Source organism: Acomys minous (genome assembly GCF_964271855.1).
Source record: "Acomys minous genome assembly, chromosome: 3".
NCBI lineage: Eukaryota > Metazoa > Chordata > Mammalia > Rodentia > Muridae > Acomys > Acomys minous.
In genome coordinates, this window is record NC_140485.1 from 21265901 (window position 1) to 21289173 (window position 23273).

Here is a 23273-nt window from a genome sequence, read left to right on the forward strand (position 1 = left end):
GCCACATGGTGGACTCTCTGAACTTCAGAGGTGTCTGTAGATGACTAACCACACAGTAGGTTCTCAATAAACAGTCTATTTTAGCAAAATGCCCCCTGCTTACACTCTGAACACAGAGATCAGCAGGGGCATGGCTGTCACTCAAATCTCCTGGAGTGCTTTGGTGCATCAGTCAAAAGTTCCTTAGGAGGGAAGGTCTAAAAAGAGCCCCGTCCTGTCCCCTCTCCTGCCTGGTGGCAAGCGCAGAAGGACCTGCTTCACTGGAACCTTTCTTTTCCCCTCCCAGGCGACGTACCTCCGTCCAATGGGTGTGTCTGTCCGGCGGGAGGTGATACTTGAACTGCTGCGGGGCGCGGGCTAGTGCCTCGGAGCAAGGGTGCCAGCGTAGGTGACAGCATGGCTTCGGACGCCCCGCCGGCCACCAGCTACGCCCCGCCCGCGGTGCCCTCGGGGGTCGCCGCAGTGTTCCTCACCATCCCCTTTGCCTTTTTCCTGCCAGAGCTGGTGAGTGTCGCTGCCGCCACCTGCGGGGAGGGAGGGGCGGGGCCAGCCGGGAGCCTGTCAAGAGGGACCACGGACTCAGACAGCTAGCTAAGGGCTTCCACTTTTCCTGCTGCCCGCCAGACCCCAGGCTGGGCTCCTTTAGAGCAGATTTTCCTCTTTCCCAAAGGATAAGGAACCGTCCCCAGGCCGCATGCTTGCTGGAAGGGTGCAGCCACCTTCTAGACTACCCAGACCCCTAAGAAAATTCTACTACCTGTTCTTCCCCCTAGCTGTTTGTACTTTCCTAAAGTTCAAAGAACCAGGGGACTCTCCAAAGGTCTGCCAGCATTTTCTCGAATCACTTCAGCTGACTTTGAACTTTGATTTACGTGCGCTCCACACAGGCGCGGGAGGGAGCTCATGACAGCATCGTCCATAAAACAATCTGAACCGCCCTGGTTACTCAAGAAAACTTGTTACTGCCAGACTCTAGGACACCTCACAGCAGAACTGGGTGCTGTTCCCTGCCTCGCCTCAGCAGTGCATTCAATAGAAAACAGGTTCCCTCTGCTCCTGCTGCTGCCAACCTTCCCCAAAGCCCCCTGTAATACCCAGGGTCTGGGTGAAATTTCCTTCCTAGCTCTGAATTTGACAGGACTGCCTCTAGGCTGAGAGGCCGACTTAGGGCTGCTTACATAAAATGGGTGTGGCTGACCCTTCCCATTCTCCTGGTCTGCTTGGAAGGTTGGGTCCAATTGACTGAACTTTAGGCAGCCATTCTTGTCAGGCAAGGAAGGGACGCCAGGCTGGCTGGATCCCACAAGGGGGTGGCCTTGACAGAGACTCCACCCTAAGAGGTAGGTTTCTTTCAGTGCCAACCCCCCACAAATGTGGGCATCCTCCCAGGCTGATCACATCCTGAGCTCCATGTGTCAGGCCCTGGGTGTGGCCCTCACTTTGGAACAGCCACTTGGGTGACAGGACGGAGGCTGGCTCTGCTGCTTTTTACTGAGCATGTGCTTGTCAGACATGCAAATCACTGGCAGGAGGGTTGGCTACTTCCCAGGGGTCTCTGCGGCTGGAGAGAGGCTTTGGGAGTGTCTCCTGAGCAGTTAGAATGCAGCACCAGCAAGAAGAGACCATTGTCCCAGCCACGTCAGGGAGGGGGTCCAGGCCCATCACTGGGAGTTGCCACTGGCAGAAGGCTGGATGGCCCAGGCAAGAAAGCTGGCAGGGAGAGAACTGTCATTAGAGGGGGTGACAGGTGTCCCTACCTTTTCTCTTCTTGCAGTTGGATTTCCTTGAAAAGTGTTTTCATGGTGTTTGGGACTTTGCGATGATGAGGACATGGTCATTGGTTTGACTATCTTGACTTATTTTTTAATAATTCTACATGTCTCCTAAAGCCACAGGAGCGGTATAGGAAACCTATCTACTACTCACGCTGCTGAACCCCACAGGTCCCTCCAACCAGGAAGTTAGCATTAGCACTCTGCTATGGGCCGTTGCTGTCATGTCTGCTCACTTCCCCGCTAGCATCCTTTCTCTGGCCCAGGATCTAGGTCAAACCTCCTCGCTGTGCTTCACTGCCCTGTCCCTTCCATGTCCCCTTCAGTCTGGGGCGGCTCCTCTGCTTTTGCCTTGGTATTCTAGAGAAAGTACTAGTTGGCGATTATGCATGGTACCCTTGTGGTTAGCCTTGTCTCGTGTTTTCTTGCTTGTAGCTCTATTTTTTTTTAACTTGCAAGGCATCCTTATTCATTGATGAACACCTAGAAAATACAGAAATGAGTGAAAACCCATGTGTATGTGCTTGTTCGTAGAGCACATGAATCGTGTGTGTGTGTGTGTATTGAGTGTGTGTATGTGTGTGTGTGTGTGTATTGAGTGTGTGTGTATGTGTGTGTATTGAGTGTGTGTGTATGTGTGTGTGTGTATTGAGTGTGTGTGTGTGTATTGAGTGTGTGTGTGTGTATTGAGTGTGTGTGTATGTGTGTGTGTGTGTGTGTGTACTGAGTGAGTGTGTGTTTTGAGTGCATCACTCTGCATAAGCTTCTTGTACCAGCTGTGAGCATGCCTAGCAAGGACTGTGTGTCCCTGGATGGAGGATGAGGAAGAAAGGGAGAAGGTGGGAGGAAGAAGATTGGGCCAGCCCCTTCTTTGGTCCTGGTGGTCTGATGTATTTCCCCCATTTGCTGCCCATTGGGCACCATGGCTCCAGGTACCCCTGACTCTTAGTCTTTTGGTCTGAGACAAATGTCTATAGCATGGACTAGAAAGCAGGGAGGCCAGCGTACTGTTGTAGAGGACAGAAAACAGGACCCAAGAACTAGCTTGCAGTGGGGTAACTGGAGATGACATCACACAATGGCGCCTACAGTGACTTCCCATCTACCAGCCACTGTCTGTGGAGCACCACATGGAAACCACATGGAGAATGGGCAGGTTTACAGTCAGATCAAATCTCACAAGCTCTTCCCTGCTGGCCGTGAGCCACTCTGGCTGTCAAGGAGGTACAGCTCTTTGTGATTCTTGAAGGTGACAGATGAAGGTAGCTCAGGCTCCCCGTAGCCTAGTCTAGTGACCTTTGACCTTTGCTTAAGATGCTTTATGTCCCAATCTTCAACATTAATGATTGGTTCTATAGAAACTTGCATCCCCTGCAACCTCCCAGTGGCCATATCGTTCCTAACTAGAATTGTTTTAAAACTGGGAACCTGCGGTTGGTGAGACAGACATATCTCTTGTCAGTGTAGATTTGTCTGAGAGAAACCAATGTTCAGGTGTCCCGTCACACCAAAAAGCCCCCATTAGATACTCTCTAGAGTTCCCCAAACCATCCCACTTTCCGGCTATTCCAAACAATCTGTAGGTGTTAGAAATAAGCACCTCCACAAAGGTAATGGTTTTAGTTCAAGAAAGTTATATAAATAAACATAACTGAACACTATACAACCTTTTGAGACTCACTCATTCCTTTGAAGCCATACTTGATGTCCATATAAAATGTCTCTATCCACAGTTTGTTCCTTTTTACTGCTAAATGATATTCCACTGTCAGGATTTGCCATAATCCAGCCCACCTCTATGGATTGTTTCCTGTTCTTGGCAGTTTCAAATAGAGCTGCTATTGGCATTCTTGTCCAGGCTTTGATTAGGAAGCATTTTTCACTTTTCTGGGGGAAACACCTAAGTGTAATTTTTTGTGTGGATAGTTAGGTGTCTGTTTTGTTATTATTTAGAGACTGGCAAATTGTTTTCCAAGGTGGCTGGAAAATGGTTGGTTGTTCGTTTTGCATTTTTACTTCTTCATTAGCATGGCATAAAACTTTAACATAACTGAGGTTTTGTTCAGTGTAGTGGGGAATCTAGATTTCTTATTTGAAGGTACAGCTTAAGAACAACCTCTGAGCTGGGTGGTGGTGGTGCACGCCTTTAATCCCAGCACTCGGGAGGCAGAGGCAGGCGGATCACTGTGAGTTCGAGGCCAGCCTGGTCTACAAAATGAGTCCAGGACAGCCAAGGCTACACAGAGAAACCCTGTGTCGAAAAACCAAAAAAATAAAAATAAAAAAAGAGAGGAAAGAACAACCTCTGAGGGTAAGGAACCTTTCACTCAGTGGGCTTTAAGATGAGGACAGACCTCCATTTATTTTTTTGCCACCCCATACAGAGTGTGAGCACCCAATGGCACCAACACTAGGGGCTGAGCCAGGGGTGGGCATGACAGCCAGCCCTACCTCTCTCTACAGAGCCAGCCTCTGTGAGAGCAGATGGCACATCACGTCAGGGCCTTGGTGACTCCTGACTAGACTCCTGAGCTCTTTGGCAAGCTGAAAGGTGGAAGCTGAGAGCTCACCCCGGTGGCTGCCCCTGGGGAACACTTTATGAGTGAAGGTCTGACAAAGGCGTTCTGCATCCTTCTCATTAGTTGGCTCTTTAATTAGATTGTTGCCTAATTAAAAAGCAGCAGGGGAGAGACTTCCTAGGGCGTCAGCTAGTTAAAGGGGGAGGAGGCCTGAGCCTCCCGGCTGATGTTGGGTCTTCTCTTCCCCCCAGACTTCTCACCTCCACACTGGCCAGAAGGAAACACTGAGTTGCCCCCAAGAAGCTCATTCTCCCCCCCTCCTGCCACAGGAGGTTCATTTCTATGTGTCACCCCAAACTCCCAATCTTATGCTGACTCCAAGCAGCTTGCTTTCTCTTTTTAGCCGTATCTAAGAGTTTGTTTGAAACTGCACAGAGCCCGGCTAGAGCCAACAGTGCTGGGACTGAAAGTGACCAGGTGGCCTGCAAGGAGGAACTAGAGGCTTTCCTTAGAAAGTTGGTTTTCTGTCCCCGGCTGTCCCCGGCTCCCCTCCCAATGGCCTTGGTTCATGCGAGCAGCTGAAGCGAAGCCAGTGCCTCACAGATCGACTTTGTCACTTCTCCTTTGACCTCAGCTTGAGCTCTGGTCTACGGTGCCTAAGCACAAGAAGGAAGACTGGCGGGTGGACGAGTGGGCAAATGGTCACTGTGAAAGCAGGAGGACCCGAGTTCAGATCCTCAGCACCCGGGTAAAGGCTGAGAGGAGCAGCACCTGTAGCCCGAGCATTCAGAGGCAGATGTGTGAATCTGGGGGCTCACTGGCCAACTAGTATAGCCAAAGCATCAGACAACAGGTTCAGGGAGGACTCTTAGCTCAGCAAACAAACAAATTAACAAAAATAAATAAATAAAAGTTAAAAAGCCATTGAAGTGCCAGTGCCAAACATCTGGCTTCTAAATGGATACATACAAGAACATGTGTAGGCAAACACATCACACATATAAACATGAATGCATGCATCATACATAACACATACACACACACACACACACACACACACACACACACACACCACTAAGGCTATGGAAGCATTCCACGGGAAGAGACCACTGCCTACCCCCCAGATTAGGGGAACAAAACGAAAGCAGTGGCTGGTCCTTAAACTCTGAAAGGGGCACCTGGCTTGCTGATGTCCTGACCAGTGTGCAGAGGGGCCCCTGTGAAACTGTGGTCACCCATATAGAGGTCACCGGGTCTTAGGGGGTGAAACCAACCTCTGTTGGAAAGAAAAAGAAAGGCTGGAAGTGACCACAAAAAGTTAGCCCGCTCCTTGCTTCTCGCTAGTCTCCCTCCAACTCGCCATCACCAGAACCTGGCACGGATGCCGCAGGAAGCCCATGTCTTGAGGAGGATGAGGGAGCAGAAGCTGAGCAGAGGCATGCTGGAGGCCTGCTCTATCTTGCACCCCACCTCCGCCCTCCTTTCCTACCTTTCAGAAATGTCTAGGTCTGTCCAGGCCACGTGATCCAACTAAACCACCAGCAAGCTTTCTTTAAATAAGTGGTCTGAATGTGAGCAAGACAGGCAGCTGTGGACAGTTCTGGAAGGCCAGCAGATTAGAATGATTTATTTCATATGCATATCAGGCTTGAAGGAAATAACCTGGGAGCAGGATCAGAGGGCCTGGGATGGAGTCTCACAGTTAAGAAGAGCCACCCTGGGCACTCTCCCTGGGGAACTTTCCCCCAGTCAGGCAGAGCTAGGAGGGGAGTTGTCCAGCTTGGCAAGTGGAGGAAGCAGGCCAGAGTGAGGGGGAGGTCCAAGATCTTTGGCCTTTGTCCCTAGCTGCACTCTGGTCCCTGCCTCTTGCTGGGCATCCTTTCTGCCCTCCAGCCCAGCCAGCCAGCCTCACAGCTGCACCCCCATGGGCCTTCCCCATCTGGATTCCCGAGTCCCACAGCCTGGCCACACCTACACCTATGAAATGGCAGATGGGCCTCCAGAGTGGAGTCTCGAAGAGGTCTTAGGTTCTAGACTTTGGGAGTCACATGACTCTTTCACAGGGGTCACCGAAGACCATGGGGAAACACAGATATCCACGTTATGATCCCTAACAGTAGCAAATTTACAGTTATGACTTAGCAATGGAAATGATTTTTATGGTTGGGGGTCGCCACAACATGAGGAACTGTATTAAAGGGTCCCAGCATTAGGAAGGGAGGGAGCAACTGCTCCAGAGTGTTCTGATCTATTTCAGACAAGCTCATTTAAGTTCCTGCCACGGGTGGGCCTTCTGAGCTTTCCTTTTCGATTCTGCCTCTGCAGAGTTTATAACCCTCAAACCCCACCCATCTAGATAGCCTCTCTGCCCAAGTAAGTGCTTTCTTTAAATGTCATCATCTTTAAATAATCCTTTAATAAAACTTTATGCCAGGGCTTTGGGCCGTCCTTGGATAGAGAGAGATGTGGGGACTGGCCAAGGAAGAGGCAATGGGGAAGGGGAATCCAAACAGAGCACCCCACTCATCCTCTAAGAATTTTGGGGACCTGGGAGGGAACAGAGCAGGAAGTGGATGGGAATGAAGCAAATGGGCCTCTGTCCCCTCAATCCAGGCTCCTGGAAGAAGTGCCAGTTCACAGGCGAGCCACAGTGACAGGCCCAGACCAGCATGTTCAAAGACCTGTCTTTCTCAAGATGACCATCCCTAGTTGGGACTGCATAGTGCTGGGCTTTCTGCCAGATGCTGGGGACATGAAGAGCTCAGGCCCAGTCCTGCCTCAGAAACTCAGGCCCCAGACAGGAAGCAGAGAAGGAGAGCAGCGCGGAGGGCAGTAGTGAAGGCTTGCTGGGATTTGGAGGAGGCGAAGTCAGTCTAGTCCCTGCCTTAAGGTCTGGTGACAGCTGAGCTGAGGTGCTCTTGAGGGCCCATGAGGTGCTCTTGCGGGGGTGGGGGGGTCCCAGAGATGGTGGGTGTCGAGAGCACAACTGAGGGCTGCCTGAGAATTTCCGAAGAGACATGTAATTAGTCAGAACCTGGGTCAAAGAGTGAGAGGGAATCGGCCTAGAGGCTGGCAAAGCCCTAAACAAGGGATGGATGCATTGAACTTCCTAAAATCCACAAAGAGAGAGGAAAAGGAGAAAAACAGCCCCCCTTCAATACCTAGCATTTTATTTTTAATTTACTTTTAGGAATCAGGAAAGAAACTGCCTCTAGCCTTTGAGTAGAAAAGAATTTCTCTATCATTCTATTTTATGCCACATTGTAAATCTGTGCAGTTTGATCAATAAAACTCGGGTCAGTCTGGGTCTGAATGGGAGGGTGTAGCCCTGGAGCAGGAAGCCCCCAGAGCAGGGAGGAAGTACAGGCCAGTTTGCTCAAGGAAGGAACTAGCTCCAGGTTTCCTGGGCTTGCAGCCAGGTCTGGAGAGCACTTACGGGCCCTTCTGTGGCTGTTCTGTAAGGAGCAGAGGCCCATGGGGCTCCAGCCCACACTATCTGGAGAGGACAGAATAAGAAATGGCCTCATAGGAGACCTGGGCAGTCTGGGCAGGCAATTTCCTGCTAACCTTAAAGCCACAAAGAGAAAAATGCTCGCACCATGAGTCAGGGCAGAATGACTCAGAATTTGCCAGAGGCCCCGTGTGTGTATTTATTGAGCATGGAAGTTCCACACAATGATTGTTGTTTTGGGGTCCTGTTGGAGGTCTTTGGAGAAGTTCCTTGGCCTCTCAGGATTGTTTCTTCCCAAGACAAAGAAAATATGGCCGCCTGACCCAGATGCTTCAGAAAGGCTGCCTAGCCAGTACGTCAGGCCAGCTTTGCCTGTGGGCCTCTGGCCTCCAGCAGGGCCGTTCCTAGCGGGAGTCTACATTAGGTACGATCCTTGTGTTAAGAAAGCTCTTGTGACTAAGAAAGTCAGTCACCTATGTTAATGCACCTTCAAAGTATCCTTTATGCTTTAGCTAAAAACTTCTGGTGTGAACTGAGCATGCTCAGAGGCTCTCCTGTCCATCACTTTAATCTTTGCTAATGTGCTCTGAGATTTTGAGCTAAACACCACCCCTGCACCATGTGTCTACTTTAAAAAAAAAAAGTATGACCTTAAATTGAGCATACTCAGAAGTGTGTGTGTGTGTGTGTGTGTGTGTGTGTGTGTGTGTGTGTGTGTGTGCGCGCGCGCTGCATTCAGATAGACTTTAGGCACGACCCTGGTACTCTCCTTGCCTGTTACCGGTTGTAACTCTCCACTTCTACACCTTGCCCGCCCTTCCTTTTGCTTTGCTTCCCTCCAGGAAGCCAACCCATTGCATTCTGTGACGCTTGTTGAGGCGCCACATTCCAGGGCCCTTCCCACTGCTCTGGCTTCCCCTCGCCTGTGGTTTCCCTTGACCAACCAGCCTGCGGGTGGCTCACACCGCCCGCCCAGGTCCCAGCGTTGCTCATCCTCCCACCAGCCTCTCCGCCCCTCCACCCCCCACGTTCAGTTCTACTACAGCTGCCTTGGGGTCCCTACACACAGGCTTCCTGCTGCAGAGAAGAGCCATCCCGGGTAGGCAGGCTAGGGCAGGATACCACAAAAGCCCTTGGCTTAGAGTCAGGGAGGCATGCCAGAGGATGGTCTTCCACAATTGACTGTGTCTCACAAAAGGAAATATGTTTCCATGGCAACTGGGGTGTGTGTGTGTGTGTGTGTGTGTGTGTGTGTGTGTGTGTGTGTGTGTGTGTGTTTTGAAACAAAAGACTCAGGAAACAGTATTTCCTTTTCTTTGGACATCGCATTCCTATACTTTCCATTCTGGTGTTTGCTTTCTTCTTTACTGGTCAGTGACCCACTAACATGAAGTCATAACCTACAAACAGGTCCATATTTGGAAGCTCCAGGTGGTGGCCGGACACACCTTTAATCCCAGCACTCAGGAGGCAGAGACAGTCGGCTCTGAGTTAGTGGCCAGCCTGGGCTACAAAATGAGTTCCAGGACAGCCAGAGATGCAGAGAAACCCTGTCTCAAAAATCCGAAAAAGAAAAAATAATTTTTAAAGGAAGGCAGGCAGGCAGGCAGGCCCCCTGTGGAGAGGGCAGCACTGGGAGTCGGGGAGTCTGGCATCGCCTGTGCTGTTCCTCCCTGCTGGGCACCAGGCCTGGAGGTCACTGGAGTCAGGGGTCTGAAGAGATGGATCAGCACATAAGAATCTGGGTTGTTCTTGCAGAAAACCTGAATTGTCATACAGCAGTAGGCTGGGGAGGGATGTAACTGCAGATCTGGAAGTTTCTACCATCTGCTTGTCACGTTCACATGTGGGGAAAGCCAAGAAACCATAAGCTTCCAACTGCTCTAAGGCAGGGACTGTATTCTGCAATGGAACATTAGTTTGTTCTAAAGCAAAGGAAAATTCTGACACTTGCTAAACATGAACCCCAAAACCAGTATGCTAAGTGAGACCAGCTAGTCCCAGAAGAGAAATTCTTTGTGACTTATTTTCATCAGAGGTACCTAAAGTAGTACAGTGTTTAGTATAACCTTAGCCTAAAGGCTGAGAGCCAACCATCTTAGCACACTTTTTTATTTTTTATTTTTATAAATAATATCTATTTATTTATTATTATTTATACAGTATTCTGCCCGCATGTGTGCCTGCCCACCAGATCTCATTACAGATGGTCATGAGCCACCATGTGGTTGCTGGGAATTGAACTCGGGACCTTTGGAAGGGCAAACAGTGCTCTTAACCTCTGCGCCATCTCTCCAGCCCCATGCACACTTTTTTAAAGAGGAAAGGTATACAATGTCCCCAAGACCTTTGACCCCATAAGCCTGAACTCAAGGCATGATAGTTTTCTTCATCTTGAGACATCACAGTATCATGGGGAGCCTTCAAGGCATTGGGGTTCCCACAGTAGACCACACCAAATGAGTCCTATGCGGGACTCACTCCGCCCACTCTGTCAGACATTCCAGGAGCCCTGGCTCCTTTTTACTGCTGACATAGGAGCCTCAGCCGTCTTTGGACTTGGCCTTTTCCTCTAAGGTCATAGGGACTCGTGGTACGCTCTGTTGTCACCTGAGAACCAGGTAAGTGAGGAAGCTGTCAAGGAAACTAAGACAGGTAGGAAAGAAAGGAATGTGGTGTTGGCAGGGAGTGAGACCTACCCTGCTGAAGTGCCACCCAGCTATGCAGAGACACCTGCCACCAGCGTCTCCACCTTCCGCTTGCCTCTGCTCTTTGTCTGCCCCACACTGAACCCATCCCTGGCTTGGAGACTCAGGATGACTATTTGACAGCAGCGTATACTTCCCGCCTCCTGGGCCCCTCCTGGGACCATTACTTCATCTTTCTCTGAACCTGTAGGCAGACTGCACCAGGCCCTCGTCAACGCCAGTCACTTCTCCTATGTTGCCTGGGAAGGCAGGGTCTCATCTGCGAGGCTGTAGGACCCTCCCTTGTGCAGCCCCCAGTTACTTCCTTCTTGCTCTTGTGAATTGTTCGTGTTGTTTGTTTTGGGTCATTTTAAACATGACCGTCATCACACACTAAAAACTCTGTCCCCGTGCTGGTTGTGGTGAAAGGGAGAGAACTCTGTCTAACCAGTTCTCCCTGAGACCCTGGGGCAGCATCTCGGCCAGAAACAGTCTGTTCACTTTCTTCCTGTCCCACATAAATCTCAGCTGGCGTGCTGCTGTCGCCTGGGACCTGCTCCATTTCGGGAAATAAGTGTTTTTCTTCTTTCTGAAGGCTGCAGAGGGTCCCACTCTGGCATGCGCAGCTGTTTAATTGGTGTCCTCTGGATGAGCATTTGGGTCAATCTATCTTTTCTATCTTTTATTTTTTTAATCTTTTTTTCACTATCTTTTCTGTATCTAACAAAGAGGCAACAAGAAAAGCCCTGTACATTCATTCTTCTCTTTGTTCCCACCTATTGTGTGTAGAGCAATTTTGAAAAGTGAAGTTACTGGGTGGAGCGATTTAACTTAACGTATTGATTAGTATTTCCAAAATAGCAGGGTGGCTAATAACACAGGTATTTGCCAGGTGTGGTGGCTCACACCTTTAATCCCAGCACTTGAAGGAGCTCCACGAATCTGAGGCCAGCCTGGTCTACATAGTAAGTTCCAGCATAGCTAGGGCTAGCTACATAGTAAGAACCTGTCTCAAAAACAAAAACAAATAAAGAAACAAACAAAAATGACAAACCAAACAAAAACCAAAAGTCAAATATTTAACCTAGAGTAGCTGTGGACTTTAACTGTAGGCTACAGATGGACATGGGGTTGCGGGGAAGCATCTGTGTAATTTGAAGGCAAAAAAGTGTGTGTGTGTGTGTGTGTGTGTGTGTGTGTGTGTGTGTGTGTAAGTGCATTTTAATTTAATTTATTTTATTTTGGTTTTTCTAGACAGGGTTTCTTTGTGTAGCCCTGGCTGTAGACCAGGCTGGCCTCAAACTCACAGTGATCTGCCTGCCTCTACCTCCCAAGTGCTGGAATTAAAGGTATGCGCCACCACGCCTGGCCATACGTGCATTTTTAAAGGCTTTCATCTGTTCTGATGAAAGGGTCTATCCTGCCAAATAATACTGTATCCATTCAGCAGATTGATCTTTCATCTCTCACCCTCACCCTAGGATGTGAACATCCTGTCCTTCAGGAAGACCAGCTAGGGTACCACTCTCCTGGGCTTTCTTCTCCCTTGTCCCCTTGTGCCCTTTGAAGTGATTGTAATTAACTCAGCTGACTCTCTCTCTCTCTCTCTCTCTCTCTCTCTCTCTCTCTCTCTCTCTCTCTCTCTCTCTCTCCACAAACCAAACCGGGACTAGTCAACTCTCCCTAAGCTACAGGGGCAGGGACCAGAGAGCCCCCCTCCTCTGTTTGATGGATGCAGAGACACAGGAGGGTCACATAGCTCCCTCTTAGAGCTGGGTCTCAACCCCAGAGCTGTGATGCACAGATCTGGATGGGGCAAAGTGGAAGCAAGTGAAACTGGCCGAGGGTTTTGGTTTCAGTGGCGCCCATCTGGAGAGCCTCCAACAACGCAGTGTCCCTGGTCACTGAGCTGTCTCCAAGTCCACAGAGAGCAGGAAGCTGCAGGGCTCGGAGCCCTGCCCTAGGGCGGTGCCAAGCTTTTCTGGGTTTCTGTTTTGGTTTTGTTGTTTTCTGTTTTGTTTTTGAGGTATTGGGAACCAAACCCAAGGCATGGAGGAGGCCAGGCAAGAACTCCACCACCAAGCTGCACCTCGGCCCCACATGTGTCCTAGCACCTCTTTACTCCTGTGCCATGCTTTGGATTCTTTTCCTTCATTCCACAGTTTTCAAAGACAGCAAGGATGCTCCAGGTCTTTTGCATTTCAAGTATTCTTTTGAACTCTTGTATCTCAACTCGTGATGCTAATACTTGCAGTCACTGTGTCCAGTAGAAGCTTTAAAGGCCCCATGTTTGGTCAGAGCCCATGAGCCTCTGGGGTTTTGTTTTATTTTGTTTCTATTGATTCCATGGCCTGACTAGCCCCGCAAAACTTACCCACTCCTCGACATCCTCCCAATGTGTATGTGTATAGGTAGATAGGTTGGTAGGTAAGTAAGTAAGTAGGTAGGTAGGTAGGTAGGTAGGTAGGAGGGTGCTCATGAGTGCCCATGGAGGCCAGGCATGTTGGGTCTCCCTAGAGCTAGAGTGGCAAAAGTATGAGCTACCCAACATGAGTGCTACTGAGAACTGAACTCTGGTCCTCTGCGAGAGCTGTGTGCATCTTAACCACTGAGCCATCCTACCAGAACCCAACAAGGAAGCTATACTTTAAGATACATGATCAAGCCTTTGGTTCCACTTTATTCAATGTTTCTTTCTGTCTCTATTTTTTTTTTAAGGGAGGAGGAGATGGGGTCCTCACTATGCAGCTCTAGGCCTCCTGGAACTTGTTATATAGAGCAGGCTGGTCTTAATCTCAAAGCGTTTGCCTCTGCCTCCTGAACACTGGGATTGAAGGTGTGAGCTGCCGTGCTGGTTCCTCCATCCTTACTTAAAAGACCCTTTGGCTTTAGTCCTTTGGGAGGTATATTTATAAGGGATGTGCATTTTCGTCATGAGAAAAAGACCCTGCCAAAGTTGTACGCGGGGCACACTTACTCTAAATGTCTAACCTCTCCATGTTGGGGATGAGGGACACACCGGTCAAAAATACGCCCTGCTCTTGGGAGATGTAAAATGGGGCCTAAAAATGGGAGGGGCATGTAGGCAGCCAGGAGAACCCATAAAGTTAAATATGAGCTTTTAAAAAGAAGTTGAAAAGCAAGTTCCCAAGCCACACTACCTGAGGTAGAGGTGAGACACCAAACACCACTGGGTTGTAATTCACCTGGAGTTGACCTCTGGCCCCAGTGCCACCTACTGTTTCGAAAGCAGAGGGTGGAAAAGCAAAAAACAAACAACATTCCTCTGCGTAACAATTATGCAGCTGGGCTAGTTCAAAAAATTTTCCATGTAATGTGAGTAGATTCCCCCTGCTCAGAGCTCTTTGAGTGAATAGTGGGACCAGGATTCCCAACCCTCAGCTGGAAACCAGATGGGCCCTCCAGTACTGCAGGCTGGGGTCCCACCGAAGCCTTGGACTGTACCAGGGCTTCTGCTGTGGTTCTAGCCGACCAGCTTCTGGCACTTTCCAGGAGCATCTAGCTCCCCCTGCCCTCAGCATGACATCTGGTTTGGAGGACAGCCACAGAAATGGCCTCCCCTGTGTCCGGGCCCCATTCCACACTGCCTGTGCGGCCTCACATCTCAGCTCCCTCCAGTGAGTTTGGTGATGACTAAATTCACAAAGATAAACAATGTACATGCAGTGGTGATGGCCAAGGCAGATTCTGGTGGCAGGAAAGGGTTGGGGAGTCCCTTTTAGCTGGCAGGGGCAGAGGGACAGAGGTATCTGGCTGACTGCCAAGCCTGACACAGGTGGGCCGAACATAGCAGCAAAAATAACCGATGGTTCTGTTTTTTTTTTTCCTGAGGAAATTAGAAATGAACAACAGGTTAAATGAGACCATTTGGTTGAATAGATTTTATATAAACTGTGAAGTTTCCGGTGAGTGTGAGTGGCGTGGTGGTGATTTTCTTACAGATTCACTCAGACAGTGTTCTCCAACACCCCTCACGCTTAGATCTGCTTTGTCTGGGTCCTTTTCTGGCTTTATATTCAGTAACACAGACCCTGGCTCTCCCACCACAGTCCTGGCTCCCCTACCAATAACTCTGAGTCCCCCACTACAGCCCTGGCTCCCCCACCACAGCCCTGGCTTCCTCCAATATAGCCCTGGCTAACCCACCACACACACACACACACACACACACACACACACACACACACACACACACACACACACACGGCTGAGCCCAGCTTAGAGCAAAGGAGACATTGACAGAAAGAAGAGGGAGAAGGGGTGAATGTCTCTGCCAAGGAGACAACAAACCCCTGGACAGAGTTAGAGGCCATTAAACCAGAACTACACTGATCCTGGGACCTCAGCCACTACGATGTGAGCTCACAGGGCCAGGAAGTCTCTCAGTGGTCATAGGGAGGCAGAGGAAGAAGGCAGCTAATCCACAGTGGAAGCAAATGCACAGGGTGGCACAGGCTTGGTGCTGAGGATGAGGCTTACTAAGAACGCTGGCTCTTATTTACGTCCTGGTTTCTGTGTATGGGCGGTTTGCCTGCATGTGTGTCTGTGTAGTGCATGCATTTCTGATGTCCAGGGAGTCCAGAGGAAGGTGCCAGGTCCCCTTCAAGTGGAGTTACGAATGGTTGTGAGCCACCATGTGGATTCTAGGACTCAAATCTGGGTCCTCTGGAAGAATAGCCAGTGCTCTTACCTGCTGAACCACCTCTCCAGCCTGTCTAAGTCTTTTTAAAAGAGGGAGAGTGGGGATGGGAAGATACAAGCAACGGGATAGCATGCAGGATGTAATCTGAATAAATTCTAATTAAAAATAATAATAAAGTCACAACTTATTCTGGCCTGCTCTGAGTCACTGAGTCATGGATTTCTCAAGAAAAGAAAAAAAGAAAAAGGAAAAAAATCCCTCAAAATGTGTAATTTTTCTTGTTCAGATAATCTTTAAATACTACCTCTCAACACAGTTTAGGCTTAAATACGTGGTCAAATGCGACTGTAAGTCTCTCTTTTTGGAAGGCTGGTTAACCCCTTTAAATGTCACAGGCTCAGACTTGACCTGGATTCAGAGAGGCCAGCCTTCCTCTGTGCCATGGTACACACATGTAGATCCAGGACCAAATTGAGAGAGTCGGTTCTCTCTGCAGGTTCCAGAGATCAAACTCGGGTTGTCAGAGTTGACGGGCAAGCTCTTTGCCCACTCTCTGACCCTCAGCTGAGCTTTTAGCCAGGGGTGCCCTGCAAAAGGGAGTCCCCTCCCACTGACGCACAAACATGCCAAGTCTGTCTGTGCTTTTCTCTTGTAGGTGTTTGGGTTCTGGGTCTGGACGCTGGTGGCGGCTACACACGTGGCAGAGCCCTTGCTGCACGGATGGGTACTGTATGTCTCGCTCACCTCCTTTCTCATCTCCCTGATGTTCCTGATGTCCTACTTGTTCGGGTTTTACAAACGGTTTGAGTCCTGGAGAGTGCTGGTAAGAACCAGGTACCTCCTGGTATCCTGGGTTTGTAAGGATGGTGGGATATTCCAGGTAGGGAGGGGCAATGAAAGACCTGGGATTAGAGACCCCACTGGGATTAGAGTCCTATGACACTAAGGCTTCTTGTCTTAGTGTGCTGATCACTGAGCCAAAATGAAGACATATTTGTGAGTCTTTCCTTGTATTTCCTTCCGCTGCCTTCCTTCTTGGAATTGCACTCACCTTCCTGAAGTTAAGAATATTGTCTAAGCCAGGCGGTGGTGGTGCATGCCTTTAATCCCAGCACTTGGGAGGCAGAGGCAGGCAGATCGCTGTGAGTTCAAGGCCAGCCTGGTCTACAAAGTGAGTATAGGACAGTCAAGACTATACAGAGAAACCTTGTCTCAGAAAAAAAAAAAAGGAATATTGTCTGGAGAGACAGCTCAGCAGCAAAGGACACTTGTTACTCTTACAAAGGACCCAGGTTTAGTTCCTAACGCCCACATGGAGGCTCACAACCATCTGTAAATCCAGGTCCAGGGGGATCTGTTGCCCTTTCCTGGTCTCCACAGACACTGCATGCAGGTGGTGCATAGGAATAAATAACACACACACACACACACACACACACACACACACACACACACACACGTAGGCACAACACTCATGCACTTAAACTACAACTATTGTAAAGCTGAGCATGGCGGCATGTGCCAATAGTCTCCCAGTAACTCACAAGTCTGAGATAAGATATACTGAACCTCAGTATTTAAGACCAGTCTGGGCAATATAGAAGGGCCCTCTCTCTTTAAAATAATTCTGGGCTAGAGAGATGACTTAGTGAGTACAGTGCAAGCTGAGCTCGACTCTCCACAGCCTACATAAAGCCTGGTGCAGTAGGGAGGGCATGTACCTGTAACGCCAGTGCTCCATGTGAGATGGGCAGCATGGACAGCAGGTCTGACTTTGAGAGGCATACCATGGCTCGTGTGACCCTCAGCTGATGGCGAGAAATAACGCGAAGAATCAAAACTAAAATGAGGGGGCCAGAGGGATGGCTTAGCAAGCGAAAGGGCCTGCTGCCAAGCCTGGCAACCCTGGCTTTAACCCCTGGAATCCACATGGTGGTGCCCGGAAAGCACCAAGGCCTACAACTTAGTCTCTGCCCTCCACATGTGTCCTGTGCCCCAACCCCAACACACATACATGCCTACATGTAAAACATTTTAAAGACAACTAAAGTCGGAAGGCAGATTCTCCTGACCCCAACATTAGCTGAGCCTCAGTTTCCTTCTCTGTAACTTGGGAATAATGAAAGCAGTGCCGTGAATCAACCACAGACATTACAGAAGACCAACTGTACCGTCCAGACAGTGACAAGCCCAGAGCGGGTCTTCATCAAGCTGAAGATGAATGTGAAAGGTCAGTTAGCTGTATAAGGGTGGTTAAAAATTAAAATAAAAATCACCAAAAGAGAAACAGGCAGAAGTCAGAAATTAGATACACAGCAAAGAGAAACTGCAGATGCTTTCCAGAGTATTACGGAAGGCAGATCTGGAGCAATTGCAGCTTCCAATTGCTATGGTTACTCTCTCTGAGGAGGTAACAGTCCTACTTGGAAGCAACATGCCCAGCCCTACCAGAAGCAAAACAGCTTTGCTTTGAGGTCAGCAGAGCTCAGCATTGCTACCTGTCTCAGGATGGTGCCCCCAGTTAAGAGCAGGGACTTGAAGTTCATGAGGCATGGATTCGAATCTTGGCGAACCGTATATTTGGCATTCATCTTACTCATGAAGTTCCATGTCCTTAAGATGAAGCCCTGCTTCACAGTCAAAAGGGGAAACACTTGGCACGGAAATGGGTATGGAATAAATATATTTTAGCTGGTTTGGGTATTTTTTACACTTGTATATGTTATAACTTTTTAGTTTATCTATTCATATTCTGCATAGATAGATATTCTATTAAAAACACTGCAAAGATGGGCTGGGTAAATGGCTTAGCTGGCAAAGTGCCTGCTGAACAGGCATGAGCAGCTCAGTTCAAATTCCCAGCACCTGTGGGAAAAGCCATGCATGGTTCCATACAACTGCGACCCCTGTATTTGGTGCAGGTGGAGGGTAGCAGAGAAAAGACGAACATGCTTGGATTTGCTTGCCAGCTGGTCTAGCTGGATGTGTCTCCAAAAAGTAAGATGTTAAGGGGCTGGCTCAGTAGTTAAGGGAATTTGCTGATCCTGCAGAGGAACCAGGTTCCGTTCCCATCACGCACATCAGGCATCCGTGAGCTCCAGAGGCCACAGAGGATCCGATACCCTCTTCTGACTTCCACAAGCACTGTATGCCTGTATGATACACATACAGACAAGTGGGCACATAAATAAAAATTAACTTTAAAATAGGGTATAGTGACGCACACCTTTAATCCCATAACTTAGAAGGCAGGGGCAGGTGGATCTCTGTGAATCTGAGGGCAGCCTGGTCTACAGAGTGAGTTCCAAGACAGTCAGAACTATATAGTGAGACCCTGTCGCCTCACCCTCCCCCCAAAAAATTATAAAGCAAATTTTTTAAAAAGGATAGAAAGTAATAGAAGAAGACTTCTGAAGTTGACTTCTCACCTACACACACACACACACACACACAGAGAGAGAGAGAGAGAGAGAGAGAGAGAGAGAGAGAGAGAGAGAGAGAGAGAACATGGGCTTGCCTTTCTTTCCCCCTCTTGAGTAACACTGACCCCTGCATTTCCAGGACAGCCTGTACCACGGAACCACAGGCATCCTGTACATGAGTGCTGCTGTCCTGCAAGCATATGCCACCATCATTTCTGAGAAGCAACAGAACCACTACTACATCAACGTTGCAGCCTCCGTGAGTGGTTGTGCGGTTACTGGGCAGTGACACCAACGGAGGGCACAAATGGAGGGCATTGCTTACATGCAGTTCAATGCTGCCTTGGGTGTTTTGGACAATGTGTCAAGCTGCAAGAGACTGGAGAAGTGGACAGTGTATGTGTGTGCATGTGTGTGTGTGCATGTGTGTGCATGTAGGGGGTGTGAGTGTGTCCTGCATTTGTCCCACTCAGGCCTGCTCTCCAGTCTTCAGAATTTTGTTCTGTCCCCAAATAAACAAATCAGTGTTTTCTCCTTTCTCACTGCCATCTGCTAAGAGCTCCAGTCTTGTGATGGAGCCTGAGTGGCTGGGCATAGGGAGCTACTCTGAGTCCTTTTGTTTCAATGACAGATAGATGGCTTTGCTGGGTAATGGAAGGCAAAGCAAAGGGGGCAATGATAAACTGTTGAAAGAACCTGATGCCCAGGGCATCACCCAGGTGGTGCCGGTGGGCTTCTGGGCCCACCTGCCTCTTCCTCTACTGTGAAATGGTGCCCTCGTATGCAGGCAGCTCACAATGGCCTACCCTTCCTTGAGTGTGAAACAGCATGACCCATGTCAATGGCTTCCAAAGCCTGTCATACCATGCCTGAAGCAAAGGCTGCATTAGAAGGCACAGTCCCCAGAATAAGAGCAGGGTACCAAACAAACACTGTGAGCCCCTGGAAGGGCCACAGCATTTCCCAGCAGCCTTCTTGCCTCTCATCCTCTTTGTTAAGGCTCCTGGACTTCCTTAAACTCACAGACCCAGAGATGGCTTTCTAGCGGACATTCCACCACAGCTGACTCCCAGTCAGACAGGCCGCATTGTGGTCCCTCAGACACACAGACTCTCTCACTCAGGATCTGGGCAGTGTAGCCCACATCTCACATAGGCAAGCTATCTTCTTCTCCCAAACATCAGCCTCTCCAACAAACCTCACTCAGGATTCCCCGCCTCCCCACTTTGCCCTCTCTGCTCCTTACCCTCCTGGCCTTCCTGGGCAGTGTTGCCCACATCTCACATCAGCAAGCTATCTTCTTTCCCCAAACACCAGCCTCTCCAACAAACCTCACTCATGATCCACCCCCCCCCACCCCCCGTTTGCCCTCTCTGCTCCTCACCCTCCTGGCCTTATCCCTATCTGGACTCTTTGTACAAGACCTGCTCACTTAGCTTCTTGCTGCAAAAAAAAAAAATCTAACCTCTGAGAGGCAAATGTTATTTATTTACTTATTTTCCTATTTGTGACAGGGTCTCACCTATTAGCCAGGCTAGCCTCAAACTTGTCATTCTCCTGATTCAGTTACCTGGACACTGGCTTAGGAACAAGAACCTTTTAATGTCTTGCTCACTGTTGTAGAAATAGCTATTCTGGAAGCACAACAGGTAGTTCAAAGCGATTTGATGGATGGATGGATGGATGGATGGATGGATGGATAAATAGGTGGATGGATGATGGATGGATGGGTGGATGGATGATGTTCTAGAAGCACAACAGGTGGCTTAAAGCTTTTGGATGGATGGATAGATGGATGGATGGATAGGTTTATGGATAGATAGATGGATGATGGATGGGTAGGTGGATGGACAGAGATAGCACAGCCAACCTTGAGGTTGGCTTCAGCCTTGACAGCTGAAAGGAGTGAGAGGTACCTCAGGTTTCTGTCACTGGTGCAGGAGAGGGTGTGGGTCCAGGAGCTAACTGAGCTTATTGCCTTTAGGAGATAAGCCAGGGCCATTAAGAGCTTGAGAAGAACCTGAGACATTCACAGACAGGTTCTCCCAGCAGAGTTCTGGGTCAGTGAGCATAGCTGTGAGGCACATAGGCCCGGGGCACAGAGGCCGCAGGATGCAGCTCAGCATGACATAGGTCTCAGTTCATGGAGATAAGAGAATAGCTTTGCAGCCAGGTAGAGGCCCAGGCTGCAGTCGGAGGAGGACCAGGGGCAGAACAACTGGCAAATGTAGCCCTGGTATGGCCAAGAAGGGAGCATCCCTAGAGGGTGGAGTAGCTGCTCGGTACTTGCTGCTCTCACACCAGGCAGAGAACACAAGGCCAGGAGGGGATCTGGAGCCACTGGGGGTGGGGTAGGCCCTGCACAGACCCTCTCTAACACTCCCTGTCTTTTTCCAGTTCTTCGCCTTCCTCACTACCCTGCTGTATATCCTGCATGCCTTCAGCATCTATTACCACTGAAACACAGGGAGACTCAAACCCAGTGAGACTCATCTCTGGAGGCCGCGTGATTATCCCCCAAAGCAAGTCTTGCCATTTGCCATCTGGGTGATAAATCTACCAAGCCACCCACGGAGGGGTCAACAGACCATCTTTCTGGGATGTATGAGGAGACCCATTTTGGCATTTTTCTCTTTGGACGGTTTTTCACTCCTTGTGGTGACTATGAGGAAACCAAAGATGGCTGCCCCTCCCCCCTCTCCCTCTTCTGAACCGACCCCCAACCCCAACCCTACTCCCACCTTCCCCAAACCCCCAACCCAGCCTCCCCCTGCCCTGAAGACCGCTGCCTTTTGGGAGTTTCCTGAACTCAGCTTTTCCAGAAAATCAACCATGAACCAACCTTTTCCCACCGTTCAAAATGCCAGCTCTGCTGTCACACCTCTTTAGGATCTTTTCGTCAATGGTGCTCCCTGTTTTCTTCCCTTTTGTTTTTTGAGACAGGGTTTCTCTGTGTAGCCTTGGCTGTCCTGGATGCTTTGTAGATCAGGCTGTCTTCTAACTCACAGATATCCAACTGCCTCTGCCTCCCTGAGTGCTGGGATCACAGGTGTGAGCCACCGTGCCAGGCTCAGTCTTATTTTCTTAAACAGGCCAAGCTCCACGAAGGCCCAAGGGCCTAAGGCCCTTGCACAGACCTTCCTTGCAGCCTCTGCAGTTTGCCTGATGCAGTTGTAGTGACTTGCCTTCCTTCCCCCATCACACCCCTACTTCCCCTGTTTTAAGGTCCCAAGGAAAATGTACAATATACCAACTTTGAGGGTAAATTTGTGGAAGAAATAAACAGTTGGGCTTCGGGAGTCAGAATGGGAAAGATAGGTGCTTGATGCATAAGCTGGGTCTTTTGGAAGCTGCAGGACTCAGTGCGCCTGCGTGGAGCATGGAAGCCCAACCTCCTAAGGACCAGAAGCATCCTCGACCTTCAGAAAAGACAGCCATAGATTTACCTTCAGGCTCCTTCCGGAAATACAGGGAGGAGAAAGCAGTTGCTATAGTGTTGTAGTGGCTGTGAAAAGACCCACCTGGAGGTCTGTGAAAAATTTCTGTGTGCTCTCAACTCTTCCTGGGGACCCGCGGGGTAGGGCCAGTCTGAGGTTTCATTATGGAAGGGTATTTGTGTTTGGGAGCCTTTGGGGTTTTTTTTAGGGGGTGCGGGGGCGGGGGAAGCATGAAGTCAAGTGGACACTCTCCAGAGTTAGCTGGGTTGTCTGTCTTCTCAGCATGTGGGAGGGGCTCAGGCCCTTGCCAAGGACCCCTACATGCCAAGGGTCCTCACCCAACAGGCCAACAAGAGGAAGCCCCGCAACTGCCTAAATAAATAATTACCAAAAGGGACTTAGCAGAATCCAACTTTTCTCCACTCGGGTATGTTGGGAGGGGGTAGGCGTGCAGCCTTAGCTTCACTATTGTTTACCAGTCACTTACTAATTGCCCTGATAGCTTGAAAAGCCACCACTTTATCTCTTATTTTGTAGCCTGGCAGCTGTCCGTGATGTTCACTGTTGAATTTTTACCGAATGGCCACATGCTAATAAAAGATGTTTGTAGAGTGGGACATGTGGAATCTGCCTCTTTAATATTGCCGGCAGCTGGACCCAGCCATCATTTTGTTGTTGTTGTTGTTGTTGTTGTTGTTGTTGTTGTTGTTGATTTTACTATGCAGTGTCATCAAAATTACCCTTGGGATGTTTTTAAGCCAAGTTCTATTGCTGTGAAGAGACACCATGGCCAAAACAACTTATGAAAGGAAGCATTTAATTCGGGACTTGTTTACAGTTTCAGAGCAGGAGTCCACGACCATCATGGCAGAGAGTATGGCAGCAGGCAGGCATGGTGCTGGAGCAGTAGCTGAGAGCTTATAATCTAGAAGTTGCAAGGGAATAGGAGAGGGAGGGAAGGAGGGAGGGAGGGAGGGAGGGAGGGAAGGAGGGAGGGAGGGAGGAAGAGACTGGGGCTGACATGGGCTCTTGAAACCTTAAAGCCCACCCTTCCAACAAGGCCACGCCTCCTGATCCCTCCCAACAGTTGCACTGAGGACCAAGCATTCAAATATGAGGCTATTGGGTGGGTGGGTTGGGGGAGGGAGCATTCTAATTCCATCCACCTCAGTCCCCAGGGACAGAAAAACAATCATTCTGTCTTACTTGTCAGGGAAGATAGAATCCGTCTCCAGGGCCCTGGGTTGTGGTGTCACCATCATTTGAGGGCAAGTCCAACCTCTAAACAATTAGACATGGTTGGTGGCCCACCAGGCAGAGCT

The 23273-nt window shown here is 49.5% G+C and overlaps 1 protein-coding gene across 1 annotated transcript; it reads left to right on the forward strand.

The window, feature by feature from the left end:
* The first annotated feature begins 214 nt into the window (after positions 1-214).
* MALL (mal, T cell differentiation protein like) lies at positions 215-22568 on the forward strand. Its single transcript, XM_084774265.1, has 4 exons — positions 215-504; positions 15748-15915; positions 18654-18773; positions 20912-22568. The coding sequence occupies exons 1-4, from the start codon at positions 397-399 to the stop codon at positions 20972-20974; spliced, it is 459 nt and encodes a 152-aa protein (XP_084630391.1). The 5' UTR covers positions 215-396; the 3' UTR covers positions 20975-22568.
* Positions 22569-23273: the final 705 nt, after the last annotated feature.

What these genes read in the sequence shown, in the direction of transcription:
- MALL (XM_084774265.1), top strand. Translation starts at nt 397, where the DNA reads ATGGCTTCGGACGCCCCGCCGGCCACCAGCTACGCCCCGCCCGCGGTG. An exon ending in CCTTTTTCCTGCCAGAGCTG is followed by an intron (nt 505 to 15,747) that starts GTGAGTGTCGCT and finishes TTTCTCTTGTAG; the next exon opens with GTGTTTGGGTTCTGGGTCTG. An exon ending in ACATCAACGTTGCAGCCTCC is followed by an intron (nt 18,774 to 20,911) that starts GTGAGTGGTTGT and finishes GTCTTTTTCCAG; the next exon opens with TTCTTCGCCTTCCTCACTAC.